Source organism: Blennius ocellaris, assembly GCF_963422515.1.
Source record: "Blennius ocellaris genome assembly, chromosome: 7".
NCBI classification, from domain to species: domain Eukaryota; kingdom Metazoa; phylum Chordata; class Actinopteri; order Blenniiformes; family Blenniidae; genus Blennius; species Blennius ocellaris.
This window is the reverse complement of record NC_137656.1, coordinates 25,264,024-25,290,875: the sequence shown is the minus strand read 5'-3', so window position 1 is coordinate 25,290,875 and position 26,852 is coordinate 25,264,024. Positions and strand designations below refer to the sequence as shown.

The 26,852-nt window shown below is 43.7% G+C and overlaps 1 protein-coding gene across 1 annotated transcript; it reads right to left on the bottom strand.

Annotated features, from left to right (window-relative positions):
- Nucleotides 1-480: 480 nt before the first annotated feature.
- On the bottom strand, nucleotides 481-20,470 carry gnb1l (guanine nucleotide binding protein (G protein), beta polypeptide 1-like; the record flags this gene model as incomplete). Its single annotated transcript, XM_080499218.1, has 7 exons — nucleotides 20,412-20,470; nucleotides 20,126-20,312; nucleotides 19,819-19,944; nucleotides 18,467-18,629; nucleotides 15,990-16,082; nucleotides 8,123-8,338; nucleotides 481-759 (listed from the first exon to the last, which is right to left on the bottom strand). Exons 2-7 carry the CDS (start codon nucleotides 20,233-20,235, stop codon nucleotides 481-483), a joined length of 987 nt encoding a protein of 328 aa, XP_080355344.1. The 5' UTR covers nucleotides 20,236-20,312; nucleotides 20,412-20,470.
- Between the last annotated feature and the right edge of the window lie 6,382 nt (nucleotides 20,471-26,852).

Genomic DNA, 26,852 nt, shown 5'->3' with positions numbered 1-26,852 from the left:
CTCCAGGAGAAAGAAATGCTGACAGGATAAAGTGTCGCGCACCAAAGTGGTGGAGTGGTTTGTACCGTCGTCACAACACAACAGTTTAAAACTACCACGCGTGCTTGTAAAGTAATCCTTTTGTGGACTAGTTACTTATCCAGGGTGAAACCTGCTCCAACGTGACCTTCAGTTCAATAAACTAGTTCCGAAGATGAATGGATGGAAAATAAAACTAATCATACTATATGAATCCCGTTGGGGAAATTCCTTTTCCAGCATTTGTGACATGTGGGCGCTCCGGGGGTCAGGGGTCACGCTCAGGGTGGTGACCTGACCACACCTGCAAACTTCTCATCCCTGCTTCTGTAGCCTCAAAGCAACACGCACTTCAAATGAGTAAATCCCACAGTGGTGAATCATGTTTTATTTTATTTTACAAAAGATGTTTATTGCAGAAGTCCTTGGACCAACGGCGATGTCCTCCGTCCTCCGGGTGGCTCAGACGCCGTCGGCCCCGTCGCTGTATATCGACCACAGGCTGATCCGCTGGTCCTTGGATCCCGCCGCCAGCAGCCGTCGTCGGGGATCCTGGTGGTCGGAGAAGGCCGCGCTGAGCACCATGTCGGTGTGGTACTGAAGCACGGCCAGCGGACGGAGCCTCTTCCAGCCGAACACTCGCACCCGGTGGTCCCAGCCCGCCGACGCCAGGAGCTTTCCGTCCTCCCTGACGCACAGCTGAGACACCCCGGGGTTGACCAGCGTCACGCAGTCCCGCAACTGTGCAGATTCACAGAGAAGACAATCATGGCAGGTGTTGGCGTGCGTCAAATGACAGATTTACATGTATTACCACGGCGACGCTAATTATCACCGCAGATGTAAATGTATGAAAACACGTGGTGAGTAAAATGATTGCACTTGTAGGGAAAAATAAAAGTCAGACATATTAATTAGGTCAGTAAGACAATTAATCACTGCCGTCTAGGAAAATGTGGCCAATGTTGACGGAGTGAGGCTATCAGCTGACGATTGAGGTCCAAGTGTGAGGCTGAAGGTCTGTTGAACACGGCCGCAGACTCCTGGGACTCAATCATCGACCATAAAACATTACGGCACGAGGGCCACAAGTAAATCTCTCCGCGTCCCACTCTTTGGTCTGGCGTTAGGGAGGCGCTGCTCCGCGAACACGACAAGGCTTTGAGTTACCTGTGTCTCGGTTTGTTAAAGCCGGAGTGAGACGGTGTCGCTGAAATGCAGTTTTTGCCGAGACCTTGTTGCTTTAGGCGCATCTGGTGAATTCTACTCACACTGAAAGGTCCGATCAGTGAGCGAAGAGCTCCGGTAGATACGCCGCTGCTGCAACGTCTGCCTGCTAAAGATTAGCCACAGCCCCCCCTCCCCCCCCCCCCCCCCGTGATCTACAGCGTCCCAAGGACTGTATCAATCTTTTTAAAGGGGCAACATTCTGACATATTATAACGAATGGCGGCTAAGATCACTATCTAAAAGCTCTGCCGTGGTGGGCATTCCTGGGGAGCGAACGTGCTCTTCCTGCAACCCGGGGATCTCCGCAGAACCGCGGGACGGGACGCAAACATCTGGAGAGTGGAGCCCAAATCAAACCGGACAGCGTAAAATTGACTTCATAAGTTGTGTCTGGGGAGACTAATGATCCTGGATGGGAGGAGATGCGGGGAGAATTTATCTGTGCGCTCCTGTTCCGGGCAGGAGCCGTCCACAAGCTGCATGTGGAAGATATAAGCCAGGTACTCGTGGCCCAAGTGGATAAAGTGGAATGTAAGAGGGAGGAATGTCATTGATCTTAATGATTTCACAAAAAAAAAATAGTTCAGAGTGATGTCATTTCAACCTTTTCTTTCATTTATTTATTTATTTATTGGTAAATCAAACCATCATCAGTGGCAACAGGGGTGTGAAACAGTGTGTGGCTGCTTAAGCCAAACAAGGCTGATACGCAAGGCAAACCAGGGGGGTGAAAGATTGTTTGGAGGTTTGTTATTACCTCAAGTATGTGGTATGCCCCTACCGCTCCCCATCTGGTTTGCATTAGAGCCCTGATAATGATGGGTTTAAGTGTCTGTTTTTGTTTGTTTTGCTTCCCATAGTTTGTGTCAGGAAAAGGCATTTGTTTCATTAAAGGGTCAGTAGTAAGCAGTAAATTGGTGGAGAGGCAGTAATGGTCACTCAGCAAGGCCGCCTATCGTTTTTATGTTGTCTGAGAAAGTAGGGAGAGAGGGGCTATAAATTAAAATGACCAATGCTCGCGTGGACGCGTAGGACTCAGCGGCCTTGTTTATTCTGCGTTTCCACGTGACAGACTGAAACAATTAGCTGATTAAATGGTCGGGTGATGAACAGCAATGTTACAGTGCACCACTGGAAGTTAACTCGACAGTTTCAGGTGATATATCTGAAGAAAAAAAACCAAAACAACAACTTTCGTTTCAGTGTAATATCACATGGACACTCTGTAGAAAAGAAAATATATAACATTCTTTTCGCTTTTTTGAGATAATAGACCAATAAAGAAAGAAAATAGGAGCCAACGGCAATATCATTTTTGGTCACACACAATGTTTGTGCTACTTTATAAAATACACACACACACACACACACACACACACACACACACACACACACACACACACACACACACACACACACACACACACACACACACACACACACACACACACACACACACACACACACACACACACACACACACACACACACACTTTTCTTTTGGACATGGATTTAGTTATCGTTTCATTTGACGCATGTTAAAATGTCCATTATATTCTTACAAATAAAATTATCTTGTTGAATCATATTTTTAAGTGACGTGCAATTTTTTAATTTTGTTCTATCAAGTTTATCCAAGGATTATATTGGATATTGGAGAATAAAAACTATTTGGATACGTAATTTCAGTCTATGTGAATTTGGGATAAAAACTGCTTAATATTTACTGGATATTTACTGCTGATGCAATGGAACAAATCTTTACACAAAAGACTGAAAAATAAGTTTTTTGAAAAGCTAATTATTGCTGGTCATCACAATAACAATAACAGTAATTTGATTATTGATCTGGGATTACTGATTGAAAATGATACCCTAGATTGTCTAAAAACGGCATTGAAAAAAGAAAAAGATAAATGACTTGTAGTCTCTGCTTCCATAAAGCAGGATCCAATCCATAATGAATCCATTAGCTCAAAATGGGGAGTCTTGGCTCGTATATTTTACGCCCCATTTTTCCTTCATTACCATCTCATCACAGACAGAATCCATCTTTGAGCTCCGTCATGTTTTATTGTTCTAGCACTCCTTCCTGGCCTGTGTTACAGCACGCACGCAGACACACACACACCAGGTTTGCTGTCCAAACGTCAGTTTTCCCAGCTGTCAGGACTCCACCAGCTCTGCTCTGCAGCTGCGACCACAAGACTTTCTGCAGGTCTGTGACACATCCAACACAAACTCACACTTCAGGATCCTTCTTCTGGAGCATCTCCCCGCCGCGGCCCACGTTCAAAGGCGAGCGTCGGCTTGGCGAGGTTCACTCATTGCTCGCCCCGCTTTTTTTTTTTCCTTGTCTCCAACCTCAGACTTGGCACCGATCTCGGTGTTCACGCCGATCTACTGAAACGTCCCATCATCGCTCACTCACTCGAGCCTAGCGGCCGGGAAGGCCTTTCACAGGTATTTCTGACACGCCCCGTCCCTGGATCACACGGCGCGGCGGGGAGATTACAGCCTTTTGTCACCTTGTCTGCTGGAGCTCTGCTCCGGCTGACAGGAGACGGACGCGTCAGACAGGTGAGCGATTCCATTCAGGAAACAGACGCGGGGGAATGAGGGGCGACTGCTCAATGAAAAAGTCAGAATTCCTATTGGAGCTGCTCAGACGTACATCAGTCCGAGGCTGAGCTGATGTGACACGAGTGGCGGGTCGGAGCAGGACGAGCTGCCAGAGCTGGAGCTCCAGGAAGGAGGCCGTGCAGGCCACTAATGCAGGGAGGCAGTGTGGAAGTCGCTCCACTGCAGTGAGGATGAGGAGCAGGACTTCCACCTGTAGAGAGCTGTCAGCGGCCTCAGTCAGAACTAGCCATGCTTGATTTACTCTGCTAATCTTCGTCTGTCTGTACGCGTTTTCTCTTTCTCCTGTCCGTGACCTCTGTGTCTTCAGTCCTGCCGGAGAAACCCCATCAGCGAGCGACCGCCTCACTATATGTCCGCTTGGCTTCGCAGCTGGTGGAACCCTCACGCCGACGCCCTCGCGCTCTCACCCCGACACATTCCCCAAAAATGCACGCTCAAAGGACGATGCCCCCACTGATCCATCGATCTTCCGCAAACGCGTTATCTGACTGGAGCTGATCCCAGCCGACGGTGAGGAAAGACAGGCGCCTACAGGCAGTTTAGACAATTAACCTCATATTTATGATTTTGTGGAGAAAAAAACCCAGAGGGGGAACATGAAAACTCTGCACAGTACGGCCCGGGCTCAAACCGGGACTACATTTCTTCCTGTGAGGCAAAACTACCAACCACTACACGCCTGCGCGGTCGGATGCGTCTTTACTCTGAGGCCAGTTCGGTCAAAGAGAAGATAAAAGCTTCTGGGAGCCATGTGTATTACATTAACCTCCGTTCATGAGGCTATCTGTCTTTATCTGGCCTTGATAAGCTCACTTCACGGCCGTTCAGCTCCACGGAATCATAACTGCACTGGGTTGTGTCACATTCAGTCTCCCCCATTTCCACACACACCTAAAAAAAAAAAAAAAAAAGAAGAAGAAGAAGAAGGTCTATATCTGCGATGCCAGTCGGGTCCAGCACTCTGGACTGTATCGCAGGGTTCATTTGTGGGAAGAGGGATGCTGTGGCACTTACAGCCTCCTCAGCCTTTATTGCAGCCTCCCACTGTGAACTACTGTTCCCTTTACAGCAGATGTGTTTTTTGTTTGGTTAGGGGGCCTCCAAGGTTTTGATATTTTTATTACCTCTCACGGGTCGTCCGTCAGGACCCGGGACCCGGGTCCGCCACCCGGCAGGTCCCCCCCCTCCCCCCCCCTTCCTTGCAGCCCCCTTCACTCCGGCCACACAAAAATACTTTTGTGGGAAGAACTGAGGATAGCTGTCTGGACGTCACACTGAGCTGCACTTCAGAATAATTTAAAAGCCCCTGTTGGATCCTTTCCCTCTCCTTGTGCTTTTTCCCTGTCATCCTCATCCTGGATTACATGCTGAATCAATATTTTGTTGCTTGAGCAAAATAAACCAAATAACCACTCTCCTCCTGTTTTTGGTATATTGAATCAAATCCTTTGCAGTGTTTTTCTAGACGCATATTTTGGGGTGAAAAAAAACAAAAGCGGGGCTTTGCAAATATTTCTAATTCAAGCATTCATTTGTAAAAAGCTTTGGAAAGAATAATACCCCTTCAACGTGCAGGAGTGTACTATATCGGCCTCAGGTTCCCCTCAGCCCTGATTCATGGGCGCTGGCTGAAAAATGGGAGCGTTCCCTTTAGCTCATGAAATCAAGAGAAAATATAGCTTCAAATGAGGCGTCAAGTCTCTGAAGCGTTGGCTGTTATGTTAAATGAATTACAGCGTAAAGCTGGTGTGATCTCCGCTGGCGTGGCTTTAGATGCTGGGCCGTGGGCTTCAGTGCAGAACGTGGAAAACTTCCAAACAATGTGTGAAATGTGCGTTAAGATCCGTCTGAGAAGAGGGAGGATGTTCTGTTTGTTTTTGTTTTGAATAGTTGAATCATTTCTTTTTTTCTTCTTACTGGAAAATAACAAGTTAAACACCATGCTTTTCCAGAACTATAATCATCGGTATTTTAAACATATATCCAGGCCTAATGTGCGACTATGTGTCGGTGTGTGTGTGTGTGTGTGTGTGGGTGGTTAGACTCTGGAGTGACAGCCCCGGCCCGGCCCTCGGCCCCTCACCCTGCCAACGCTGTGTAACCAGCAGCTGATTTATGGCCCCTGGAGCCCCGCTGAGCCTCTTCCTCTTTGGCCCCTTAATGTTTTCCAAGCGAGCCTGGAGAAAGGCTCCCATCTTCTCCATTACCTTTGTTTTTCGTGATATTTTACGGGATTTTCGCGGACTCTCTTGTGTGGCAATTAGTTAACAGATTAGTAGAGGGGCCACACTACCAAACAGCACCGACACAAGATACTTCCAACATTTTTAAATGAGCCCTTTTATAATTCATTTTTTTTGCAAAAAGAATTATGAATACTTGAAATCTTAAAATTTGGAAGTCTGAACTGTTTCATAATATTGTTAATAAAATACAGACTCATCAACACCACGTCCCACCGTAGTTACAGATTAGAATTACATTACATCACATTGATCAGTTATTATGAACATTTACTGTAATTAACATTATTAATGCCTTATTTATTTAGTATGATACATCATAGATTTTCTATTTGGCTTGAACCAAAGTTATAGGGCAACACTGTGCTGTTAATATAATACTTTGCTTTCTTTATAAATGAAATACAAACCAAGTTGTACAGAAAACAAGAAACAATGCGAGTTAGAATGTTTCTCCTGAACATTACAAGCAAAAACAAGTGAGTAGTGAAGTCAATATTAGTGAATAAATACTTGAAATAATCATTATTGTCCATGACTGAAAATTTAGAGAGCTGTATATTATATTGCAAATTACGGTAATCGCTATCGCAATATTATCTTTATAATGCAAAAAATTACTAAACTGGTATAAATTCAGTTTTCTTGCACTGTGCAAATTAAATACAGTAACATTTTATTAAAAATAAAAAAGTGCCATTTATCAGGATTCATTTACAAAAGTTGTGTGATTAACTAATTAAAAAGTGCAATTGCCATAATTATTTCACACCTGGTGGAAACAGTGAGGACGTCCAGAGCACAAAAATCCACAAAAAATATTAAACACAATAAAGTCAAAAAACTGGTTCGCTCTTGAAATATCAATGTATTTAAATGTTTGATTTAACTGTTTGTATTTATGTGAAATCCTGCCTACTCCATGTTTACCTCATTTTATCAATGGTTTGAATTAAATAAGATGGAAAAATGGGTGAACATGTTGTAAAATGCATTGAAAGTTTCTAAAAAGGGTATAAATGTAACGTCTGTGATGGTCTGTCCAGCGATGGACCAGTGACCAGTACCAGGTGGAGCCGGCGGGGTTCAGCTCCAGCAGCGTGCCGCTCCCAGTTGGATGATCAGTACAGAAGACGGATGGACGGAATAAGTTGTTGAAAGTACAGATAAGTGAGAAAGTCGAAACAGGACTGCAGATAACAGGACCCTGGCGATATGATGGCTTCTGCATGACTGATAAGAACCGCCTTCTGTGAGAGATATTGATTATTAAATTAACTCAATTAGACCGTGGACAACATGATTTGTGTGTTTAACCTGGCAACGGCGACTCACATTGTAATCCTTCACCACAGCTTTCTGATTTTGACAAACGAAACACACAGTTTTACCTTTAGCTTCAGTAAATAAACATTTAGAAGTCCATGCCTTGTTAACAACTCTGCATTCTGTATTAAGCTTATTTCAATGTCAGCTGACATATTTAATAGCAAACCTCTTGAAAGCTTGTCCAAGACATTCGTGGACATATTTGAGTGAAGATGAGTAAGAGGATTAACACATAAAACAAAACAGCTGCGCTAAAGATAAAAGAAATGTCCTTGTATGTCATGCTGTGTAAAAAATATCACATTCACTTTTGACTTCTAATCGACTCAAGCAGGCCAGTTGGAGATACTACAATGTTTTTTATCCTGGTAACGACCCAGTTTCTTACAGATGTCCCTCCGTATACTCTATACTGTAAATCAAGGTCGACGTTTCAATGAAAACTTCAGCAAGTCAGTCTTAACTTTGAATGTCTGTGGAAATAAAATATGAGAACAGCCCACGGAGCCTCAGAGGGGACGCTGACGAATGAACAGAAACGACATACAAAGTGTATTTAGAACATAAAGAAAACTGGAGACGAGGCGTCTGACAGAAAACAGACGACAGCCTCGGCCCCAGAAAGCAGCGCTGCCTCTATCTGCGTGTCCTCTGCTGACCTGAAAGTTGCTCTGCTCATCCAGCATCCACGAGGACAGCTCCTTCTCAGAGGATCCCGATATGCCCCTCAGACGCCTGGGGTCAAAGGTCAGGCACATGACGGGCTCTGGGTGGGCTTTGACTCGGCTCAGGCTGGACCTCTGCGTTACGTCCCACAGCAGCAAGGACCCGTCCTCGTATCCAGCCAACAGGAGGGGCCCGGGACCGGAGTCTGGCTGCGAGAGAGGGAGGGCGATAAGAGGGGGGGGGGGAACGACAGCAGAAGTTAAGACGTGAGAGGAGAGCTGTGCAGTGGAAACCGCAGAGACCGCTGTGCAGCGCTGGAGGCTGCGAGGAGCAGAGGTTATCGTCCTGGAAGCTCCCGCTGACACTCAGAGAGATGCTGTGGGCTCCATTCGTCAGCCCGCTGCACTCCATTCCCTTCCATTCCATTCCCTTCCCTTCCCTTCCCTTCCCTTCCCAGCACTCCATTACAGCACTCCTCACTTTGCTCCTCATCCATATTGCTGCGCCGCAGAGCTCGCAGCCAGCATGGATAAATATCGTGACGGAAGCGCGCTGGGCTTCTTCAAGTGGAAATGACATTTTTCAAACATATCATTCAACATATAATGGATTTATCATTTTTTTCACATATAGGCTGCCTGTTTATGCTCAACGCAAGAAAAGGCAACTTTTATGAAATGCTGCTCCTGTGAATGCACGTCACATTTGCAGTAAATAGTTCTTCTGCACATGCACGCAGATGGACAATAAGAACAATGTTTCCTCGGTGGTGTCATGACTCCCAGTCCATATTCTGATGGACCTTGGTACTTTTATAGTTGACAGACACCGGAGCAGCAATCTGCCTTAATGATCTGGCCAATTGAAAGTCTGTGTTCTCACCATTGTTAATGTTTATCGCATATTGTTCTCTGTGCATGTGTGTGTGGTTTCACTACAAAAACTAACAACACTTACTAGTGGCCTGATATGTGAACTTCATCGTTTTCAGCATTTCTGCCATTTCGTGTAAACGGACATCGTTTTCACAATGTTGCCATGTAAACGTGAAACTTTTCTGAGTTTGCATGTGTTTCCTGTCTTTACAAAGCCTTGTTTCCACCGTGTAATACCTTCCAGTACGTTATGGTACAGGCTTTAGTGCATTTCCACTGACAAAAGTTGTGGATGATACTGAAAATACTGCAGCCAACCGTTACCATGAGGAGGAGCTGCAACGCAACCGTCTGCTGATTGGTAGTGACGATAGTTACTCTCGACAAGCAGCAATGTTTAAATACTACTCGGACGCTTGAGCTGCAACGCAACAAGTGTGTTCCATTCAAGCAGTCAACTTCTGACTTATGTGCGAGTGTCTGGAAGTGTGTTTGGACCGCTGAACTGGACAGGCACCAGCCCTCAAAACCCAACTTGCATAGAACCGAAATATATATGACAAATTGATCAAATGAAATGATGGAATTAAAATATAAAATATGAACACTGTAAATAATATTAAATCTAGTCATTGATGGTCGTCTATTCAGCTGCTTCCACCATACTAGCCCACTTTAACGGGCACCCATCCTTGGAAAATCCTTGGAAATGTAAAATATTAGCTTTAGAGTGGAATTTACAGTTTATTTTAGTTTGAATGAAAAGAATATATACATATTTCATATTTAATAGCTTAAAATATGTCTGCATGTATGCACATCATGACAGTTTAATGAGTTCATTGCATAAAAATGACCCTGAATACGATGGACGCATGAGGATATTAAAAATGGACACTCTGTAATGTCCAAGTATCCTGTCACAATTGTTTTTGTGTGTGTGTTGTGAGAGGTGTAAAGCACAAGTGCATTGTGAACATTTTGCAAATTTGAAAAATTTGCTGTGAGCTAATTCCACTTTTTTTTTTTGCACACAAACATGTATTCTGTGACCCTCATCAATTTACAACTCCTATTTCGGAAAGAAATGTAGAAGTGATGGTTCCTTGGTAAGGACACTGGGTGAACAATCAAGTGGAAGAATTAGCAAACGTACATTTTCTGTGGCAATCCTGAACGTTCCATTTCTAATAGAGGCTTCAACAGCCAACTCATGCGCAGGAAAACAAAACAAAAACCAAACTATTTAATCCTGCTTCATCCCCATTTCACCTCTGAACATATACAACTGGTGAATGCATCACAGTAAATCTTTCAAATCACATGAAATGAAATGAAACCACGTGCACAAACAGGCACGGACACAAAATGTCTGTTAAACACATACGGAGGGGAACCTGCACCGAGCACACGCTCTGGACGTGTGTGCTTTTAGAGGGAAACGTCAAGAGTGTAACATTTTAAGGGTGATAAAGTGATGCCTTTGCACTGTTGGGTAACACAGATAACCTCTCGGTGTAAGCCGGCTTCCTCTACATGAGTGTGTGTATGATGAACCGTGCACAGAGGCTGTGTGGAGCCGAGGTTGTAAATCACTTCTATGAATCAGAACATAAAGGTGAGCTGATAAAAATTAGAGGCTTCATATATCACGGCACTGCTGGAGGGGGAAGAGGGGAAGGCCAGAGGAAGGAGGGGAAAGTAAAGAGGAGGTGGAGAGAAGACCGAAGGAACAGCCGACACAAAATTGACCTTTGACAGTCTTCTTGTTAAATAATGTGCATGAAATATCTCAACTCTTCATCGGGCGCGGATAAAAATACTTGAACATTTTCTCGCTTAAAAAATATTTGTTTATTGTTATAATTTAGTTTTTTTTTTACAAATGGTAGTAAGCTATATAGATAGTAGATGCAAATAATCCGTTAGACATCTCGGCTTTGCGCACCAGCATTATTCATCATTAAGTACACAAGTTGGTTTTCTTGTAAATATATTCTCAAATTAATGGCCAAAACACAAACATGTTGGTTTTTATGAGGAATATAATCCTAAAAATGTCATAATTGTACAAGTTATAGAAGTCATATATTCTGTGACTCTCATCAATTAAACATGAAAGTTTATGAACACAGTCACTCGGCCAATAAAACACATTTTAATCTACAAATCCTCAGAGTGATATTCAAACAAGATTTAGATTCTTTTTAAACTTAGCAGGAGCTCACAGATGCCTGTGGAAGGACACAATGCATTTCATGCCGTCTCATATCCACCACCCATATAAATGGAGTCATGCCATAGTTTTAAAATACCTGCAGAAATAACACGGTGCCATGCAGAAGCTCCAAGGAGGAGAAATGTATTCCATATGTGCACGTCGGAGGCCACGTTGGCCATTTTTCACCAATGTTGGAGTCCTCTTCTCACTTATCGCTCGATATTTCTCCTTTTCCAGCTTGAAACAAATTATAGACAAAGTGGTGTATCCCTTCCAAACACATCAGCGGGGACGAACACCGAGGGATTATGAAAACAAATAAAAACAAGTGAAAATCAGTGGCCCCTGCTTGCCGGCAGGGACCAGGCTAAGCGTTCCAGGCTTGGGGCCCACCGCTTCACTTAAGTGTAGGACCTCCTTGATTGATGATGTCATGGGTCAGAGGTCGGGGAACCCTGGGTAGACACCTAATTCATTATATCCTCCACAGGCCTTTCTACAAGAGGGCTCTCTGCTGGAGTGGGGCTGGGGCTCTGGAGGAGATTCATCACTGGAGGACAGCTGGAAAGACAGAGGCATGGCGAGGCGGTTGGGAACGGGAGAGGGGCTGTGAAGGAAACTGTGGCTGCAAATTAGTTTTGACTCCAACTGTTCGGAGTCACGTGACTCTCTGCAGCGTTTTCATAGCTGTATTTACGCAGCACATCAGGGCTCAACGACCATCCTAGTACTAGTTTAGCATTTTATAGAGTTAATACCGACACCGTTGAGGAGAATTTTGAACAACATGAACCTCCTGGTTGCACTTATCTGCACGTGGTTGGTTTGATCTCAATCATCAGTTCAGATGAAGCAACACTGAGTTTTCAGCCTTTCAGTTTTGTGGTGTTCTTCACTGTTCCTTTAAAGAAAACTAATTTAGCATCAATATAAAAACAAAAAAAAAAGATTCCATGCTACTCAGGCAGTTTGAAGTGCATATTTAAAATCTGCAGACATGAAAACTGCAGAGAACATTTGTTAGAGCAATAAACTTTCAATACACTATGACTTCATAAGTTTCCAATCTTAAAATACATCCACTACACATGTTAACATACTAATGTTAAAACTAAATATATTCATCACTAGTTTCTATCCATTAATAAACTTTTTTTCTGCATGAAGGTAAGAAAAATCAAATAAATGTCACTTGATTCCAAAAATGTGGAACAAAAATCGGACTATGAGTTTCAACGACAATCAAAATCAAAAGTTATGCAACAATCAACAAGTGAATTATTGTACCGAGCATCGTGCTCGTTACAATAATAGGTACTTTCATGACCATGAAAATTACATTTAGATTAAAATTATAGTGAGTTTTTAAATTTTTTAAGACTTTTCTCTCCCACCATGCTTACCCAAGCATCTTTATTATGGAATTATTTAATATTTATTCATATAGCAAATGTCATACACAAAGTGCAGCTTTTTTTTTTGTTAAATTTTCTTTTTTTTATTATAGTGTCTAAGAAAGATGTTTCCCTTATATGAGCTGACAATGATGAAAAATAAAGATACATTATTCTAAAAGAGAACAACTACTGTGCAGTATTATTGTACTGTAAAACATGTTGTCCAGTGAGTGGAGAGGCTGCTATAGCAACGGAAAGAAGCAAACAATCATAAAAAAGAGATTATCCAAACTCAACCAAGCCAAGTGCTTTTCACATGCTATGTAGCGCATCAAGAACTTCTTTCACAGTTATTTCTATGTTCTGTAAGGCTTTAATTAAATCAGGGTAGATCATTATAACATGATAGATACGTTATTGTCCCAAAACAGGACAAATAAACATCAAACTAAGGTACATACTGTCATAATTAGTACATAAATGTACATCCTGGGTCATTTTAGCCTCCCGAAATACCAAACATCTTGATGTTGTATTTCAGATTATAAGAATTTACTCAGAACACAATGAAACATGGACAACAGAATAAAATGGTAAATGCAGTTTCATTAAACAAATACATTTTTGGAATTATTTAATGCATTACATTTAATGTGTGTTGCAAACACCTCATATTTTCAGAGCAGGTTCATTTGATAAAAAAACATGTTGGATAATTCAGGGTGTATTTAATCTACTGAATAGGCAGTAAGTCATGCTTGAGTTTAGTGTTTTGTTTCCACAGAGATGCTCGACACCAACTGAGAGGAATGGGCTATATTTTTACATTTCTTTAAATTTGACTTACTTACTCGCACGGAATCACCTTATTTTGTACCCTGATGTTCAATACTCATTGATAAATTAGTAATCAGGGCACCATCTGCTAAAGCAGGCTTGATTCTTAGTTCAGTCGATAGTCTTGACATGTACATTTTATTCTGATGATTTGCACATTAACTCTGAAATAAAATCTTTATTTTCCTATTGAGTTTGTGCATTAAGCTACATTCAAACACTTGTTCATCATCTTCTGCAGGACTGGAACATAACTGAACTTACTGATGTAAGTCTTCCTAATAATATCACAAACTTACTATATATTAATGTAGAACAAAATGTCTTGCAATGGGAGGGGATGATTGCACACCTCCTCTCTGGGTAGTTTCATTTTCACCCTCAAAAATAATTGTTAAATATGTTTTGCACGAATGATATATTCATATATGACTTGCCCTGGATATATAAATAATTGTCCTATATTTCGGTAATAACCTCTGCAAAGGCAGATTTCGATAAATGAACCTTGAACACTACATATTAACTTTTCTATTCAATACACTGTGTGATTCTCGATCGTGTGTGTATCGACAGAGTAATATGACTCTTCAGTCAAATTTCGAGTTCTGAGGATAGAAAACGTGTGAATGTCATCATGAATATATTAAATATTCTGTCATTTTCTCGCAGAGTCATTCTGGCTAAAATCCTGAACCACCCCGAGCCGCAGTCTGATCTGCTGATGTTGAGGCGGCTGCAGGCCTTCGGGCTGCCGCCGCCTCAACATCAGGAACCAATCGCTTGCTTGGGTTTCGGTCCCCCTCCCTCCATGATGTCATGGCCACGAGGCAGCAAGGTGATGAGCTGAGAGTGATGGATATCTGTATCGGAACATTTCCTTTCCTCTGCCAGCCCCTGTTCACATTAAAAAGAACTGCACATCATGCATCACCACCGTCCCCCTGGTCAAAGCCCAACATCCAAAGCACGAGTCAAAAGCCCCACATGAGGACCTGCTTTCCTCCTCTATTGTTTACCGCCTCACAACCAGTCGGATAAATCAGATAACAAAGCTACGTCACCTGTTAGGCAAGGCCTGGCGTCGGAACCGAGAGCTGGCTGGGATGTGGAGGGCGGAATTGAGAAGAAAGTTTGGTTTAACGCTGCGTTTAATGGTTTCTATAAACTCCAGCGGAGAGGTCTTAAAGGCCGACCATAAATCCGTTGGTGAGTCTGTCTCAGAAATAAAGAAGGATAATCACTTCTCGTCTCAACGGTGGGAAGGAAAAGAAACGGGGAGCGGTGGAGAGTGGAAAGACAGAGAGGAGAGACAATCATCAGTGGCTTCGTCAGGGTGAAGCTGTGACCCCCCCAGTTTGTCCGCACTGGGACAAACACAATGTGTGGTTTCTGACTTGTCTGTGTGTGACAGTGAGTGAAGGAAGGAAGGGTTTATACGCCAATGTACACACAGGCTGGGTTTTCAGACTGGTTCCTCGTGCTTGGACCACTCCACTCCGTCAGTCCCCGGAACAGATGAACATCGCCGCAGCGTTGAAAGGAATCGGCCCGAAATGATTTATAATCACCTGCGTCTCTCGGCTTTGAAGTCAGACGGCTGCCTGTGCTGCATTACAATGACATTATATAACATATAATGACATAATTGATCATTATGTTTCCTGGCACTCAACGCTGAGCCAGCATTGCTTCATAAATCACATGATGAAAGGTGGGTGCAAAACGGAGGAATCAAAGGGAAACAAAGAAAAACACAAACGCTGTGTCAAGCGCGCACCGGGACTCAAACGTTTGTCTGTAATATCGCAAACATAAAGTCACTTTTATGGCTTCTCCTCACTTATAAAAATAACCCTGATGCGTATGGCAGGAATGCAGGATGGAATACGCACAGGAGAGCCTCCTCGCGGCAAGCGGCGCTCTCATTTCTGTTTCCTGTAACTGCACATCCCATAAAATGTATCCAAACCCATCCGAAGGCTCGCATGAGTCTAAAACCTCCATTCACCGACTCCCCGAAGCCAAAACCAAACGAGTTAACAATTAACTATAAAAATAATTACAGGGTCTCATTAATGGGAGGAAAATAAAACTTTCAACAGGATTTAGAAAGCAGAAAGCTAACTTTTTACCCGGATCAGACTGCATGTACAGCTGCAGGCTGATATATGGCTGTGAACCCCCGGCCCTTCCAAACACTCTAATTACAGTCTTGGGATTCGCTGCCAGCTGAGAAGAAATGCTTGGAAAAATGGTCCAGAATGAGTTGTTGGGCTGTAAATCATGTGTTGCTTCTCGCATGCAGATTTTGTTCGGGCCAACTTTTCTACTATTGTGTCTTGTTGTTGGCTTACTCCGAACAAAGCAGGTGAGCAAAACGAAACATTTTAAAGCAGCAGGAAAGAAAGAAGTATTTATAGCCCGCTGGCTGTCAAAGTCAACTTTTTGAACTTGAAGTGCACATTGGCAGACACGCTGGTTTAAAAACACATCCACAGTGACTGTTAGAATGACACTGGAGGCTTACCTGCCAGAGTTTTATGCACATGACCATTCCCAGCTTCTCCTCTGGCAACAGGGAGCAGACCGGAGCCTTACTGGGCAGCTCCATAACCCGGATCTGTGGAGAACAGGACAATTGGGGGAAAATTGGATCTGAAAGCTTGTAATGTCAAGTTAACTTTCCTCTATTGACCGTTTCCTTTTGCCATGTCAGACTTCAATCCTCACCGCAAAAGCCCAGGAGGGATCCTGAATACCTCCTACGCTGCTGAACGTGCATATGCCAACATGCATCGTCTTTCGTTTTTTGGGTTTTTTTTTTAAAGTGGCAACCTAAATGTGTGCAGAACGACTGCAGATGAGGGAGAATCCGATTACCAGTACAGTACCATCTATCAGTGCAGAGCCGCCGCCTTTGTGTCTATAATAAATCCTCCTCAGCCCGACCCTGCGACGTGAGCGGTGTTTTCCTGCACACATTGCAACTGATTTGGATAAAAACACACTCTGGCTAATGAAGCCAGTGATAAAGTGGGTATGTATGTGTACCCACAGCTCATTCCTTTCACTTCCTCTGTACTGATGATTCGCATATTCATCCTCATTAGGGCTCAGATTAAACAGCCCTTTAAGGGAGCCATCCGTATTTTAGCGCGAGGCCACATCTGTCCTGCATGTTTCCCTCGGCGTGTCTGAGAGAGGAAGAGGGCCTTTCTCTGCGCCTCAGGTGATCACTGTTCTTGTGTGGTGTCACACTGCCCATAAATAAAACACCCGCACGGTTAATTAATGCTTCTGTTGGCACAAGTCTCCCTGTGAGCTCCCTGCCAAAACGTACAGAAGGGAGAAGTTGACTCTTTTCTTAGTTACATATCAAAATAGTGACCTGTGCTCTGCCTGCAGTTTTAACTCATACTGCTGTGCGTGCTCGGTGCTATGCGTCCATGTATTGTTTCTCGCAGGATTTAATTGACGTGGGTGTTTCACTCCTATGATAAGCATCCGTCTGTGGAATGGGGCGGAGAGGCCACATGACAGAATCGTCTGCAGCCTGTTTTGGTTCTGGCTTTTAATGGGCGTGTAGGTGTGTTTCTATCTGTGTCTGTAGGGACAATGGCATTATTGAGGTGCTGGGAGTCACAGGCGCCCTGATGCCTGGCCCGCCGGGCCGGGGTTAGCTGAGGCACGTTTGACTGGATCAGGTGACTGCGCTGTCCCTTTCAAGTGTGCCTCCTCCGGAGTGGAGCACGTAACATGAATCTGGAGGCAATAAAAGATGGCTGAATAGTTGGCTGCCCTCTCCCCATCCCACCTCAAACACTGGCTCCACACAAAACCGTGCAGGCTTGCATCAACTACGACACAGACAGGCCGACCATTTCATTTCTATGCACAATTAAAAGTGAGATTTCTCATTTTGCCCCAACAGACAACGACGAGAAGTATAAACACTCACTTCCATTTACTACCTGTAACTGTATAGAGAAGCAGGTGCATGCTTGTCGGTTGCCTACCAAAAAGTAATCAAACTTGTTTACATTGTCAACAAACACATTCACATTCCCACATGTTTTTAACTGGATCTAAAATTAACTGACATTTCACCAGTCATTGCTATTAATTCCTGTTATTGCATGCTGACTCTTGATGCGAAGGCTGACCTATGAAGAATAGCATTCATATTGTTGTTTGACAGTTTATGACTGCAGAATACTTTCTTAAAGATCATGTTTATACTCAACTGATTTCCTGATGCTACTTGACTGGATTTGTTTTCTGATGTCATGGTGGGAAAAGTTGCCAGGACTTTGATAGGAGAAAACCAAGCCTCAAACACACAGACAGCAATGAAAGCCACAAATATGTGTGATTGCCCAAAGTCACTGTTTGCTAAATAACAACAGTATGTGTTGTCAGGCTCTTACAGGTTGTCTATTCTAAATAAAGCCATTTAACCAATTAGCGAGCCCAGCTACTGTAGATGCAACAGCATGTGTCAGTGGATATTTTGATCAGGAGAGGACGAGGTTCATTTTCTGCAATTAAAATGGAATTATATTTTGCAACTGCAATGGCTCAACAGTCATATTTTTATTTAAAATAGCCAAGAAACACAGCTGCTGCTATACTCGTCCTCTAAGTTACCGGTACTTAAATAAATAAATACATAAATGTTCTCTGAATTAAACTTTTTCACATTTTTGCAACTTCCTGACAAACTCTGACGAGTGAAGATATTATTATTAAAAACCTGTCGAGCATGTACCCTGGCATTTGCCAACAGTTGGCTGGGCTTCCTGTAGCCATAACTTGGATCAAGACAGGTAGAGAAGATGGATGGGAAGATTATTAATAAGACATCAATCTCCACATTGAGTCAAATTCCTGAGGAATGACTCAAATCTTACAATTTAGACAACCTTAGAAAATACTGTTCGACATTCATTTCTTTTCCGTACGAGGATATCCTGGTGGAGATGGAGGACTCTCAGAGTCACTGACCTCTTCTGTCTGTTGCCCTGGAAATGCCAGCAGGTAGTTTTTCGGGCTCGTCTCCAGCACGGAGCACTGACAGAATCCAACGCTGCCCGTCCACACGGTGTCCACCAGCTCACTGCGCCCTTCGCTCAGATCCCACAGACACACCTGCATGTCTCGTCCCTGACTGCCCAACAAGAAGAAAAAAAACAAAACATACCATATTGGACCATACTGAAGTCACTCTGAAAGCTGTGGCAGGCCTTGCCATTGAAATGTCAATAATACTAGAAAAAAAGCTTGATGCAGCCCAGTCAGTCTTGTAATACCACATTGTACCAAAAGTTGGTGTTGTGAGTCGTCACACCATCTCCCCGTCTTCAATACACAAATTACCAAAATAGCCGATTCGGCACTAAAATAGACGGGAAATATGTCCAAGGGTGGAGATTTTTGTCACAGCTAACAGCATAAACTCTGTGAAGACGGACTCGTTGCTGCCACCCAGAATGCAAAAGTAGTATTACCTAAATCAGGGATGTCAAACACATTTCAGTGCAGAGGCCACTTAAACCTTGTTTCCATCGCACAGAATCCCACCACCGAGAGCCTGCTTAACATGTAGGCAGGGTTGTAAACAACACAGGTATGTGACGTCATTATGCAACAGGAATCTTCTGACCAGAAAAACGCGGTAAAAAAAAAAGTTAACAAAACAACCAGTGTGCACAAAGTGGAGCTTGTAAACAACAACAGAGGATTCATAGAGCTGATGAGATACTTAAATATTGCAGGCTTGTCGAGAGTGATATAAATCACTGACCAATCAGCAGACGGCTGCGTTTTGCTTCTCCTTATCGGATCTGTTCTGTAATGCTGGGGAACCCAATGGAAGGGTGAGGAAAAATCCTAACCCTTGGGTGCCATTCTTTCGGTACCATCCACAACTTTTGCAGAGGGGAGGCAGGAAAGCCTGAACTGTACCATAGTGTCACAGTCTGTTCAGTGGAAACGAGGCCATACAGCCTAATCCCACCTTGAGTGTCCCAGACTGATGGAATAGTGCCAAAATAACCTTTAAATTTAAACTTTTATTTGTTGTGGCACAGAGTATACATGGTGAAAATGTCTATGTTTGAGCAAAAACCACAGATTTGCACCACAAAATGACTAAAATCTCAACATAAAGCCATTTTAATAATAACTTCCGGTGCAAAATACAGTGAAATGCCCCCCCCCCCCCCCCCCCCCCCCCTCCAGAATTTAATGGTTTTCCGGCCATATTGGAGCTACTTGTGGGCCAGTTTTGGTCCACGGGCCTTATGTTTGACACCCCTGACATTTTAAACATCCAAATACAAACATGTGGCATATACCTGATGAGGTTATCTTTGGACTGCAGTGCGCTGACCCACATCACCGAGCTTCCAGAATGACCTTCAATGACCTTCTCAGCCCTCCTGCTGTTCAGGTTCCATATATGGATGGCACCTTTGCCCGACCTGCAAAACCAAAAATGCTGTTTAAAAACAGTGTTTCATGGCTCCTACAGAATAACGTAGCAGTTAAAATAGTCAAATGTATTCAAGGCTCTTAAGGTGTGTGATTTATATAAGGAAATTAATGGAAAAAAACTTCAGAAGTGATAACACTACTGTCTGAGAAATATTAAAGGTGACTCACCCAGAAAATAAAAGAGGGGTGCCTTCACTGTGACAGCTAAAGTGGAGGCTGTTAAGAGGGCCACCAGCACCCCTCAGGGTGTAAATGGGGGATGGAGCGGGGCGAGACATCCCTCGGCGATGCAGTCAGTGCGGGGACCCAAGGGGGCTGGAAGCTGGCATCATTACAGTCACTGAAGAAGACGATCCTGTGGAATAGAACAGGTGAGTGGGAATTGTTAGAATTCAGTGGTGTAATTCAGGTTGAGAGTCTCAGTGTGAAAGAATACAGGTTGGGAAAAGCTCACAGTGAGGAGTCGGCTGCAGAAAGAATGTTCCCATCACAGAGTGTCAGTGAGACTGCACACTTTCTGCAGAAGTGAAGGGAAAAAAAAAGTCCAATCAAAACAGGTCATTTCAGTCTTACAGAAGAATATAATAGAAGGCAAATGTTTAGACGGGCCAAATCACCGAAACCCTTGTAATTTCTTTTTTTCCCCTACTCAAAACACTAAACAGAGGCAATCATAGAATAGCTTCATTATGCCTTCAAGCCTTTCTCTTCCACAGTACAGATGGTTGTGTGCATTTTCTCTATTGCCAGTAGTGACAAACCCTATGGCAGGCTCTCTCTCTCTCTCCCTCTCTCTCTCCAGTCTACCTTATAACACCTCACTTAGCCAACACGTCATAAATCAAAGCCACTGACAGCTTAATTACAGTAAACACTCAGAGATTCAGGCTTCTCCCGTCTCTTGTAATCAACAGCCACTGTCCCAGAGGCAGAGGGAAGAGCTCGGGCTTTTAAGTCGTTTGTAGGCTGGGCAGGTGAGGAAACCCAAGCGACCACAGGTATGCTGCGAGGAAATGATGCTTTCACATCAAATTGCAGTAACAATGACATGCGAATGCTGCTCAATGATTCACCGCATATATCACTTGATCTATTAGCTACACGCCACAGAGGTATAACTCCAAATACTGCTGACATCTAGAAAACTCAAAAAGCTTCTCGAGAGAGTTCTGCAGCACAACCTTGCATCACAATGAAGATTCCTCAGTGCGTCACTCGTTTGTCACATGAGATTCTCAAACACATACATATTGAAGAAGTGAAAGGTATTGAAAGTTGGAGGGATTTTGGAAAAAGCAGTCGGAACTCAACATGCATAAAATCCAAATAAGACTTTAAAATTGCAGGTGGCATGAATTATTTATAAAAGTATCAGTGTGTTGCACTGAAAATGCTCCCCGTCAGGCTGAAAATACATTCAGTAGTTGTTGATGCTGAAACATGAGAACATTTCACCAAGATTTTGTATTAATAGGGACACCAATAGACCACAACCATTATAAGGGGCAAAGGCTCTCGTCCATGGTGTCACACATAAGGCCTGTGGTCCAAATCCAAGCTTCAATTCGACCAAACCACCAAACAAATTGTGAACATTTCATAGAAAACGGATTTATTTTTCAACACATTTCCTAAGAATAGAGGACACAAGACAACACTGTGACACGAGCTGAGATATCAGAGCCATGCTGTCCGGGTGAGATTGGGAAAACATGCATCAGCTAGAAACATTTTGTGATATTTCTGCATCAGAAGGTTCCACTAAAATTGGACACGTTGAGATAATAGTCATTTTCCGGTGGAAATCATGGAATATACCGTATACATTTTCATTGCATATACTCTGCGCTGCAACAAATAAAAACATTAATGTTTAAATCTAAAGGTTGTCATGGGACTATTATACCGATCCGGCCCACTCAAGCTGCATGTGATATTACCAAGAAGCCTTAGACTCAGACTCAAAATGTTTTTGCTTCAAGACATAAAACACATGCAAAAAAAAATATCTTTGCCCAAAGGAAGTTCTAATTTGATCTCCTTGATATTGATTTAGGAATCAATAAAGAAAGAGGAGATTGAGAAAGGCAGAATTCAGCCAAAGACAGCAGAAACACTGGTGGGATTGATGCTTATGTCCATATGTCTGATGTGCACAGTGGAGGAATCCCTGCACATGTTTTCACACTATTAGATGTTTTATAAACCAACTATGAGCTCTATGGTGATAATAGTGCAACCGCAGTAATCCAGGACGCGTTGTGTTACATTTCGCCGTTCAGTATGGATTTTGTTTGCACTATTTAATCCAAAGGAAGAATTGGCACAGTGAGTGCAAACAAACTGAGCTACAATGCAAATGCTTTTTTTTTTTTTTTGGGGGGGGGGGGGAACCGCACTTGGAAAACAGAATGCCTGAACATGGAAAATCATGTACACAACATATTGACCCGATTTCAGTTTGATGTTGATTCACGGATACAAACTGTCTGGCAAAATGCTTTGTAAAGCAATACTTACATCTACTGTTTGGAAGCGGCCAATTAGTCTCATGAGTCACCGCCGGAAATCAAAGTTGGTTAAATTAGAGGTTCCATCGAGTGGGAAGCTTCTAACACGTTGTGCAGCCGCCCACCACTAGTTGGGGGAACAGAGCATGGTGAGAGAGATGCACATACATTCGCATAACGGTCATCGAGAAAATTAAATCAAGGTTTCAGAAAAAAAAAAGAACATCTTCGCTCAAATGGAGTAATGCAGAACCAAATCAACTGTAGAAACCAGCACTGGACTGATGGCAGCAGCTGCGAGCACCGCTAACTAAATTTGTTATTCTTTACCCCGAGACACAGTAATTCTGTTTTATGAAATGTTTTCTCTTTTTTCCACGAGTTGAGCAGGTTTCATAACAATGGTCAATTAGTCACCAGAGATGAGAGTCACAAGGCACGCCTCTACTGACCTCCATTTACCCAAAACATTTGCATAGATCTGCCTCAAGAGCAACACATTTCTTATAGGAAAATGAATCGTGTTGTTTGTAACCAAAAATATTTTAAAATCTCACCCATCAATACACAAAACAGATAAAAGTAGCCTGTTAATGAATACAGATCACCCAGAGACCCAGTCGGAATGTGTTTATGCATCGGTTAATAAAGCAACCTTCCCCAGTCTGCCCCTCCTCCCGATACTTTTACTTATCATAACCCCTTGCTCTTTGCAATCAGCAGACACTGAAACTGGAGCCCAAGGCATTCAGGAGCTGCTCATTTCAGGAGGTTAGTGGTTAAATTGTCCATGTGATCCTGTGAAGCGGAGAGACAGATACCCCTGACCAGCCTGCCTAATTAAGCACACAGTGCTGCAGTCTGACAGTCTCACACGGACACGGCCAACCCCCGAGCTTTACAGTCAATCCACCGTTGACCAAGGATGCACAAGACCTGTTGCACAATGGCACTGCGAGAGAAGACAGGATCCCTTAAAATATGCAAAATGACAATCTGACAAATGACTGTTAGGGATTTTGACCATGAAGAATGGTGCCTATCTCTGAGCTGAAGCAACAGAAAAGCCTCCAGCCATCGACTGTACTAACTTGTTTTTGTGTGGTATGAGGAAAATGGCGAAAAAAAACGTCAACAGTGTTTTTGTGAGGGTCTATCAGTTAAGCTGCACCTCCTGTGAATGGGTGGGTAAGGCTGCATTCCTGAACCACAGTCCTGAGCCTGTATGAGTGTGACAGGGGGAGGCTCACCCTGATAACAGGTGGATTAAGCGTCCCTCATTGTCCTCGCGCTACAGGCCCGTATGGGGCTGTGAGTCACAGAACCAGACAGCCTGAAACTGGCGAAGTTCATTGTCTAAAGATGAGCTCGCTGTCAATCAAAACTAACAACCAAGGACAGCTTTGCAGACTTTACTATGCAGCACTAATAGTTCACTTGTGGAAATTACAAAGATGGGTGGAATAGCAACTTTCCCCCACTGCTGCTTCCTTCGAGAGTTCCTTCTGTTTTCCAGACGTCAGCGCTCCCAGTGACTGGACTGGCCCCAACAATGGGACTGTTGTCGTGGCTGAAAGTGAGTCACCCACAAAACCCAAACACAAACATGTAGGCAGCTCAGGAAGCGAGGGACAGACACTGTAAACAAACAACACCACAGCAGGATGTCACTCAAATCTATTTCCAAGTACCTTTAAATGTGTTCCATTCGAACCGAGAGTGGTGGCCAAACAACCAATCAAGCCCGTCGTTTGTCACCAAAGCATTTTCCCTTCAAAACGCACCACAAGCTAACGCCACTGGTCAGTGTCCAGCTGAAGATGCTGGGAGATGATGTCTTCTTGTCAAAGTTACTCAAGGACAAGATACTTGTTCACTCCATGATTTATTGCGTGAGTTTTAATAAATGTCAGAAGGCTTCATGACATGATTGGACAACAGATAACAAAGGGCCCGGCAGGTCAGTAAATTGCTTCAGGTGCCCAGTCTCCTTATTAAACATGTCAATGTTAAGAACCAAAAAATCTCTGAATTGTCCAGCAACCAACTAACGGGCTGAGCATAATTAAACCTGCGCGTTGTGGACGTGCCATAATAAATCAGGCTGACTGACTAATATAACTGGATGTCGGGGGGCAGTGGGAAGAGGCAGGAGATGATGACCGAGGCTCCCGCTGGCCCTGTAACAGATAAGACAGCTCGGGGTAATCCGACTCTAAGTCCATGGATAAAGGCAGTTTGTCTCTTCTTGGGCTGTCTGTCCACACCTACGGGGTAATTAGGCCTAATTATGAGAGAAAGGTCCGCTTCCCCTTCATGTTATTAAATAAGAGCCAGCCTCGTCCGCCAGGGATCTCTCAACACCGGCAAGGGGCTGGCGACCTTCAGATCAAACACAGCCACTATCTGTGCCCCCCACTCCCCGCCCCCCTCCACTGCAACAGCCGTTCCCCTCCTCAGCATTGCTGCGCATATGAGGCTGGAAGAAGGAGAGTATTCGTTATGATAGGGGGCATCAAAGTTTTTGGTTCCACGAGTAGAGGTGAGGCGGGGGGAGTGCTGTCCACATTCTTCACTTCGTGCCGGTATCATGTGATCGGCAGCAACCCACCTGAGCTGCCCCCTTGTCAAATTCTGCCATTCATAAATAAGAGCAGGGAGGGGGGGGGATATAGTGATCACAGGGGTTTATTATAGAAGCTTTATAATGCCCCCAGCTTCACAGGAGCCATTATGGAGGCATGGGATCCCAAGATCCTGTGGTCTGATATCAACCTCATCAAATATGAGATCTGAGCTGCATGATGAAAACCCAAAGTAGATTACGCATAACTCAAAAGCTTCATTCTAGATATGCCTTCCAATGGAAAACAACGCATTCAGTCTACAGAGCATCTTTGCATATAAAAAGGATCTGAAATCCGTGTATAGCCACCACATTGTGCCGCCGCTATTCACCATCCTGCTGTTTATCAAAGACAATGGCCTTATCTGCTGTTCTCCTGCTATTCGATGTCTAGCAATGAAGGCATTTCCACCTTGCCGGCTGGTCAGTGGGTGGTGAACTGGCTCTGCAACCATTAGTCAGCCTTTCTGTCCTCCCCCTCCCCCAAATAATACAGGTCCTTCTGAGGAGGAAACCAACGTGCCAAACGGGGAGCGCGGTCCATTATAAAAGTCCAGTTAGAAAAACAGCTCGGGAAGTGGCAAGGAAGACACACGCCCTTTATTGTGTCTCAGTGGGGGTATCTGGGCTGGATAAACAGCTCAGCGTCAGATAGAGGCTGAAGTCAGACACAAGTGCACCAACACCCACTGTCAGTCACAGATCCACTGAGCGGGAAGAGGTAGCATTGTTCGAGTGAATGGCGTGAATGCTAAGCAGGGGCCACTGCAGATAAGGGCTTAATGCCTTGTGGGTGTCATTGAGGCAGGCACTGATGGAGCACTGTGTCAGAGGGTCCTGATATAGGAGGTTCTGACTGTGGTCAACAGGTACCAGGAGCCTTATCTGTTTGCATTATCACCCATTTCCTCCATAAGGTCATTTACCCGGGCACTACAGCACAAAAGGACACAAGAGGGTCGACAGCTCTGGTGTCATCACCACACATCACCACACATTCTGGGCGTGCTGGCCTTCGGAGAGGTGTGGGGATTTTGCTGTCACTATAGAACAGATATGAAAACGAGTAAATGTTTATTGTTCTGTAATCCCGATGAGGCATCACGCAACAGTGAAGAAAACAGCACAGGAAACAGGAGGAAGCTCCATGTTGTCAAACAGCACATCCCCTGATGCTTAAGCTGTCAGTCATCTTCAGGGGTGTGATGAGTGACTGTATCCACACTAAGTAATGAGCAGTGACAAGCCTGACAGAGTGACAACTGTTCGTACACGGGAGGTCAAACACAACACTGATAGCAAAAGTTTTAAAAAACACTTTTTACAACACTTGTCTCAGGTGTGCCTCTGCATGTTACGACGGGTAATCTGGGTATGGGATACCCGAAGATCACTTTCATGTTTCAAGTAAAACGATCTGTCAAATTGGTTATGATAGAATATGATGAATACCACACTATCAATGGCGACAAACAGAATGTTATGAACTTAAAAAAATGTGTGGAACTACAAAAAACTCATCAGATCTTCACACACTACTATTTGCTTTGATGTAATTCCTGATCTTAATCGCTCAGGATTAAGATTAGTAACATTAACAGATTATTAACATTACATTGAATACATGTTTTTCCCAGTATTAACAGCCCAGAATCCTTAAGTAACCATAAGAGTTCATTTTAAACTTATTTTATTTGTTTGTAGCTTTCAGAGCTGCCTGGTAACTCAGGTCAGCTGATCAGCTGCTCCTGGTGGAACC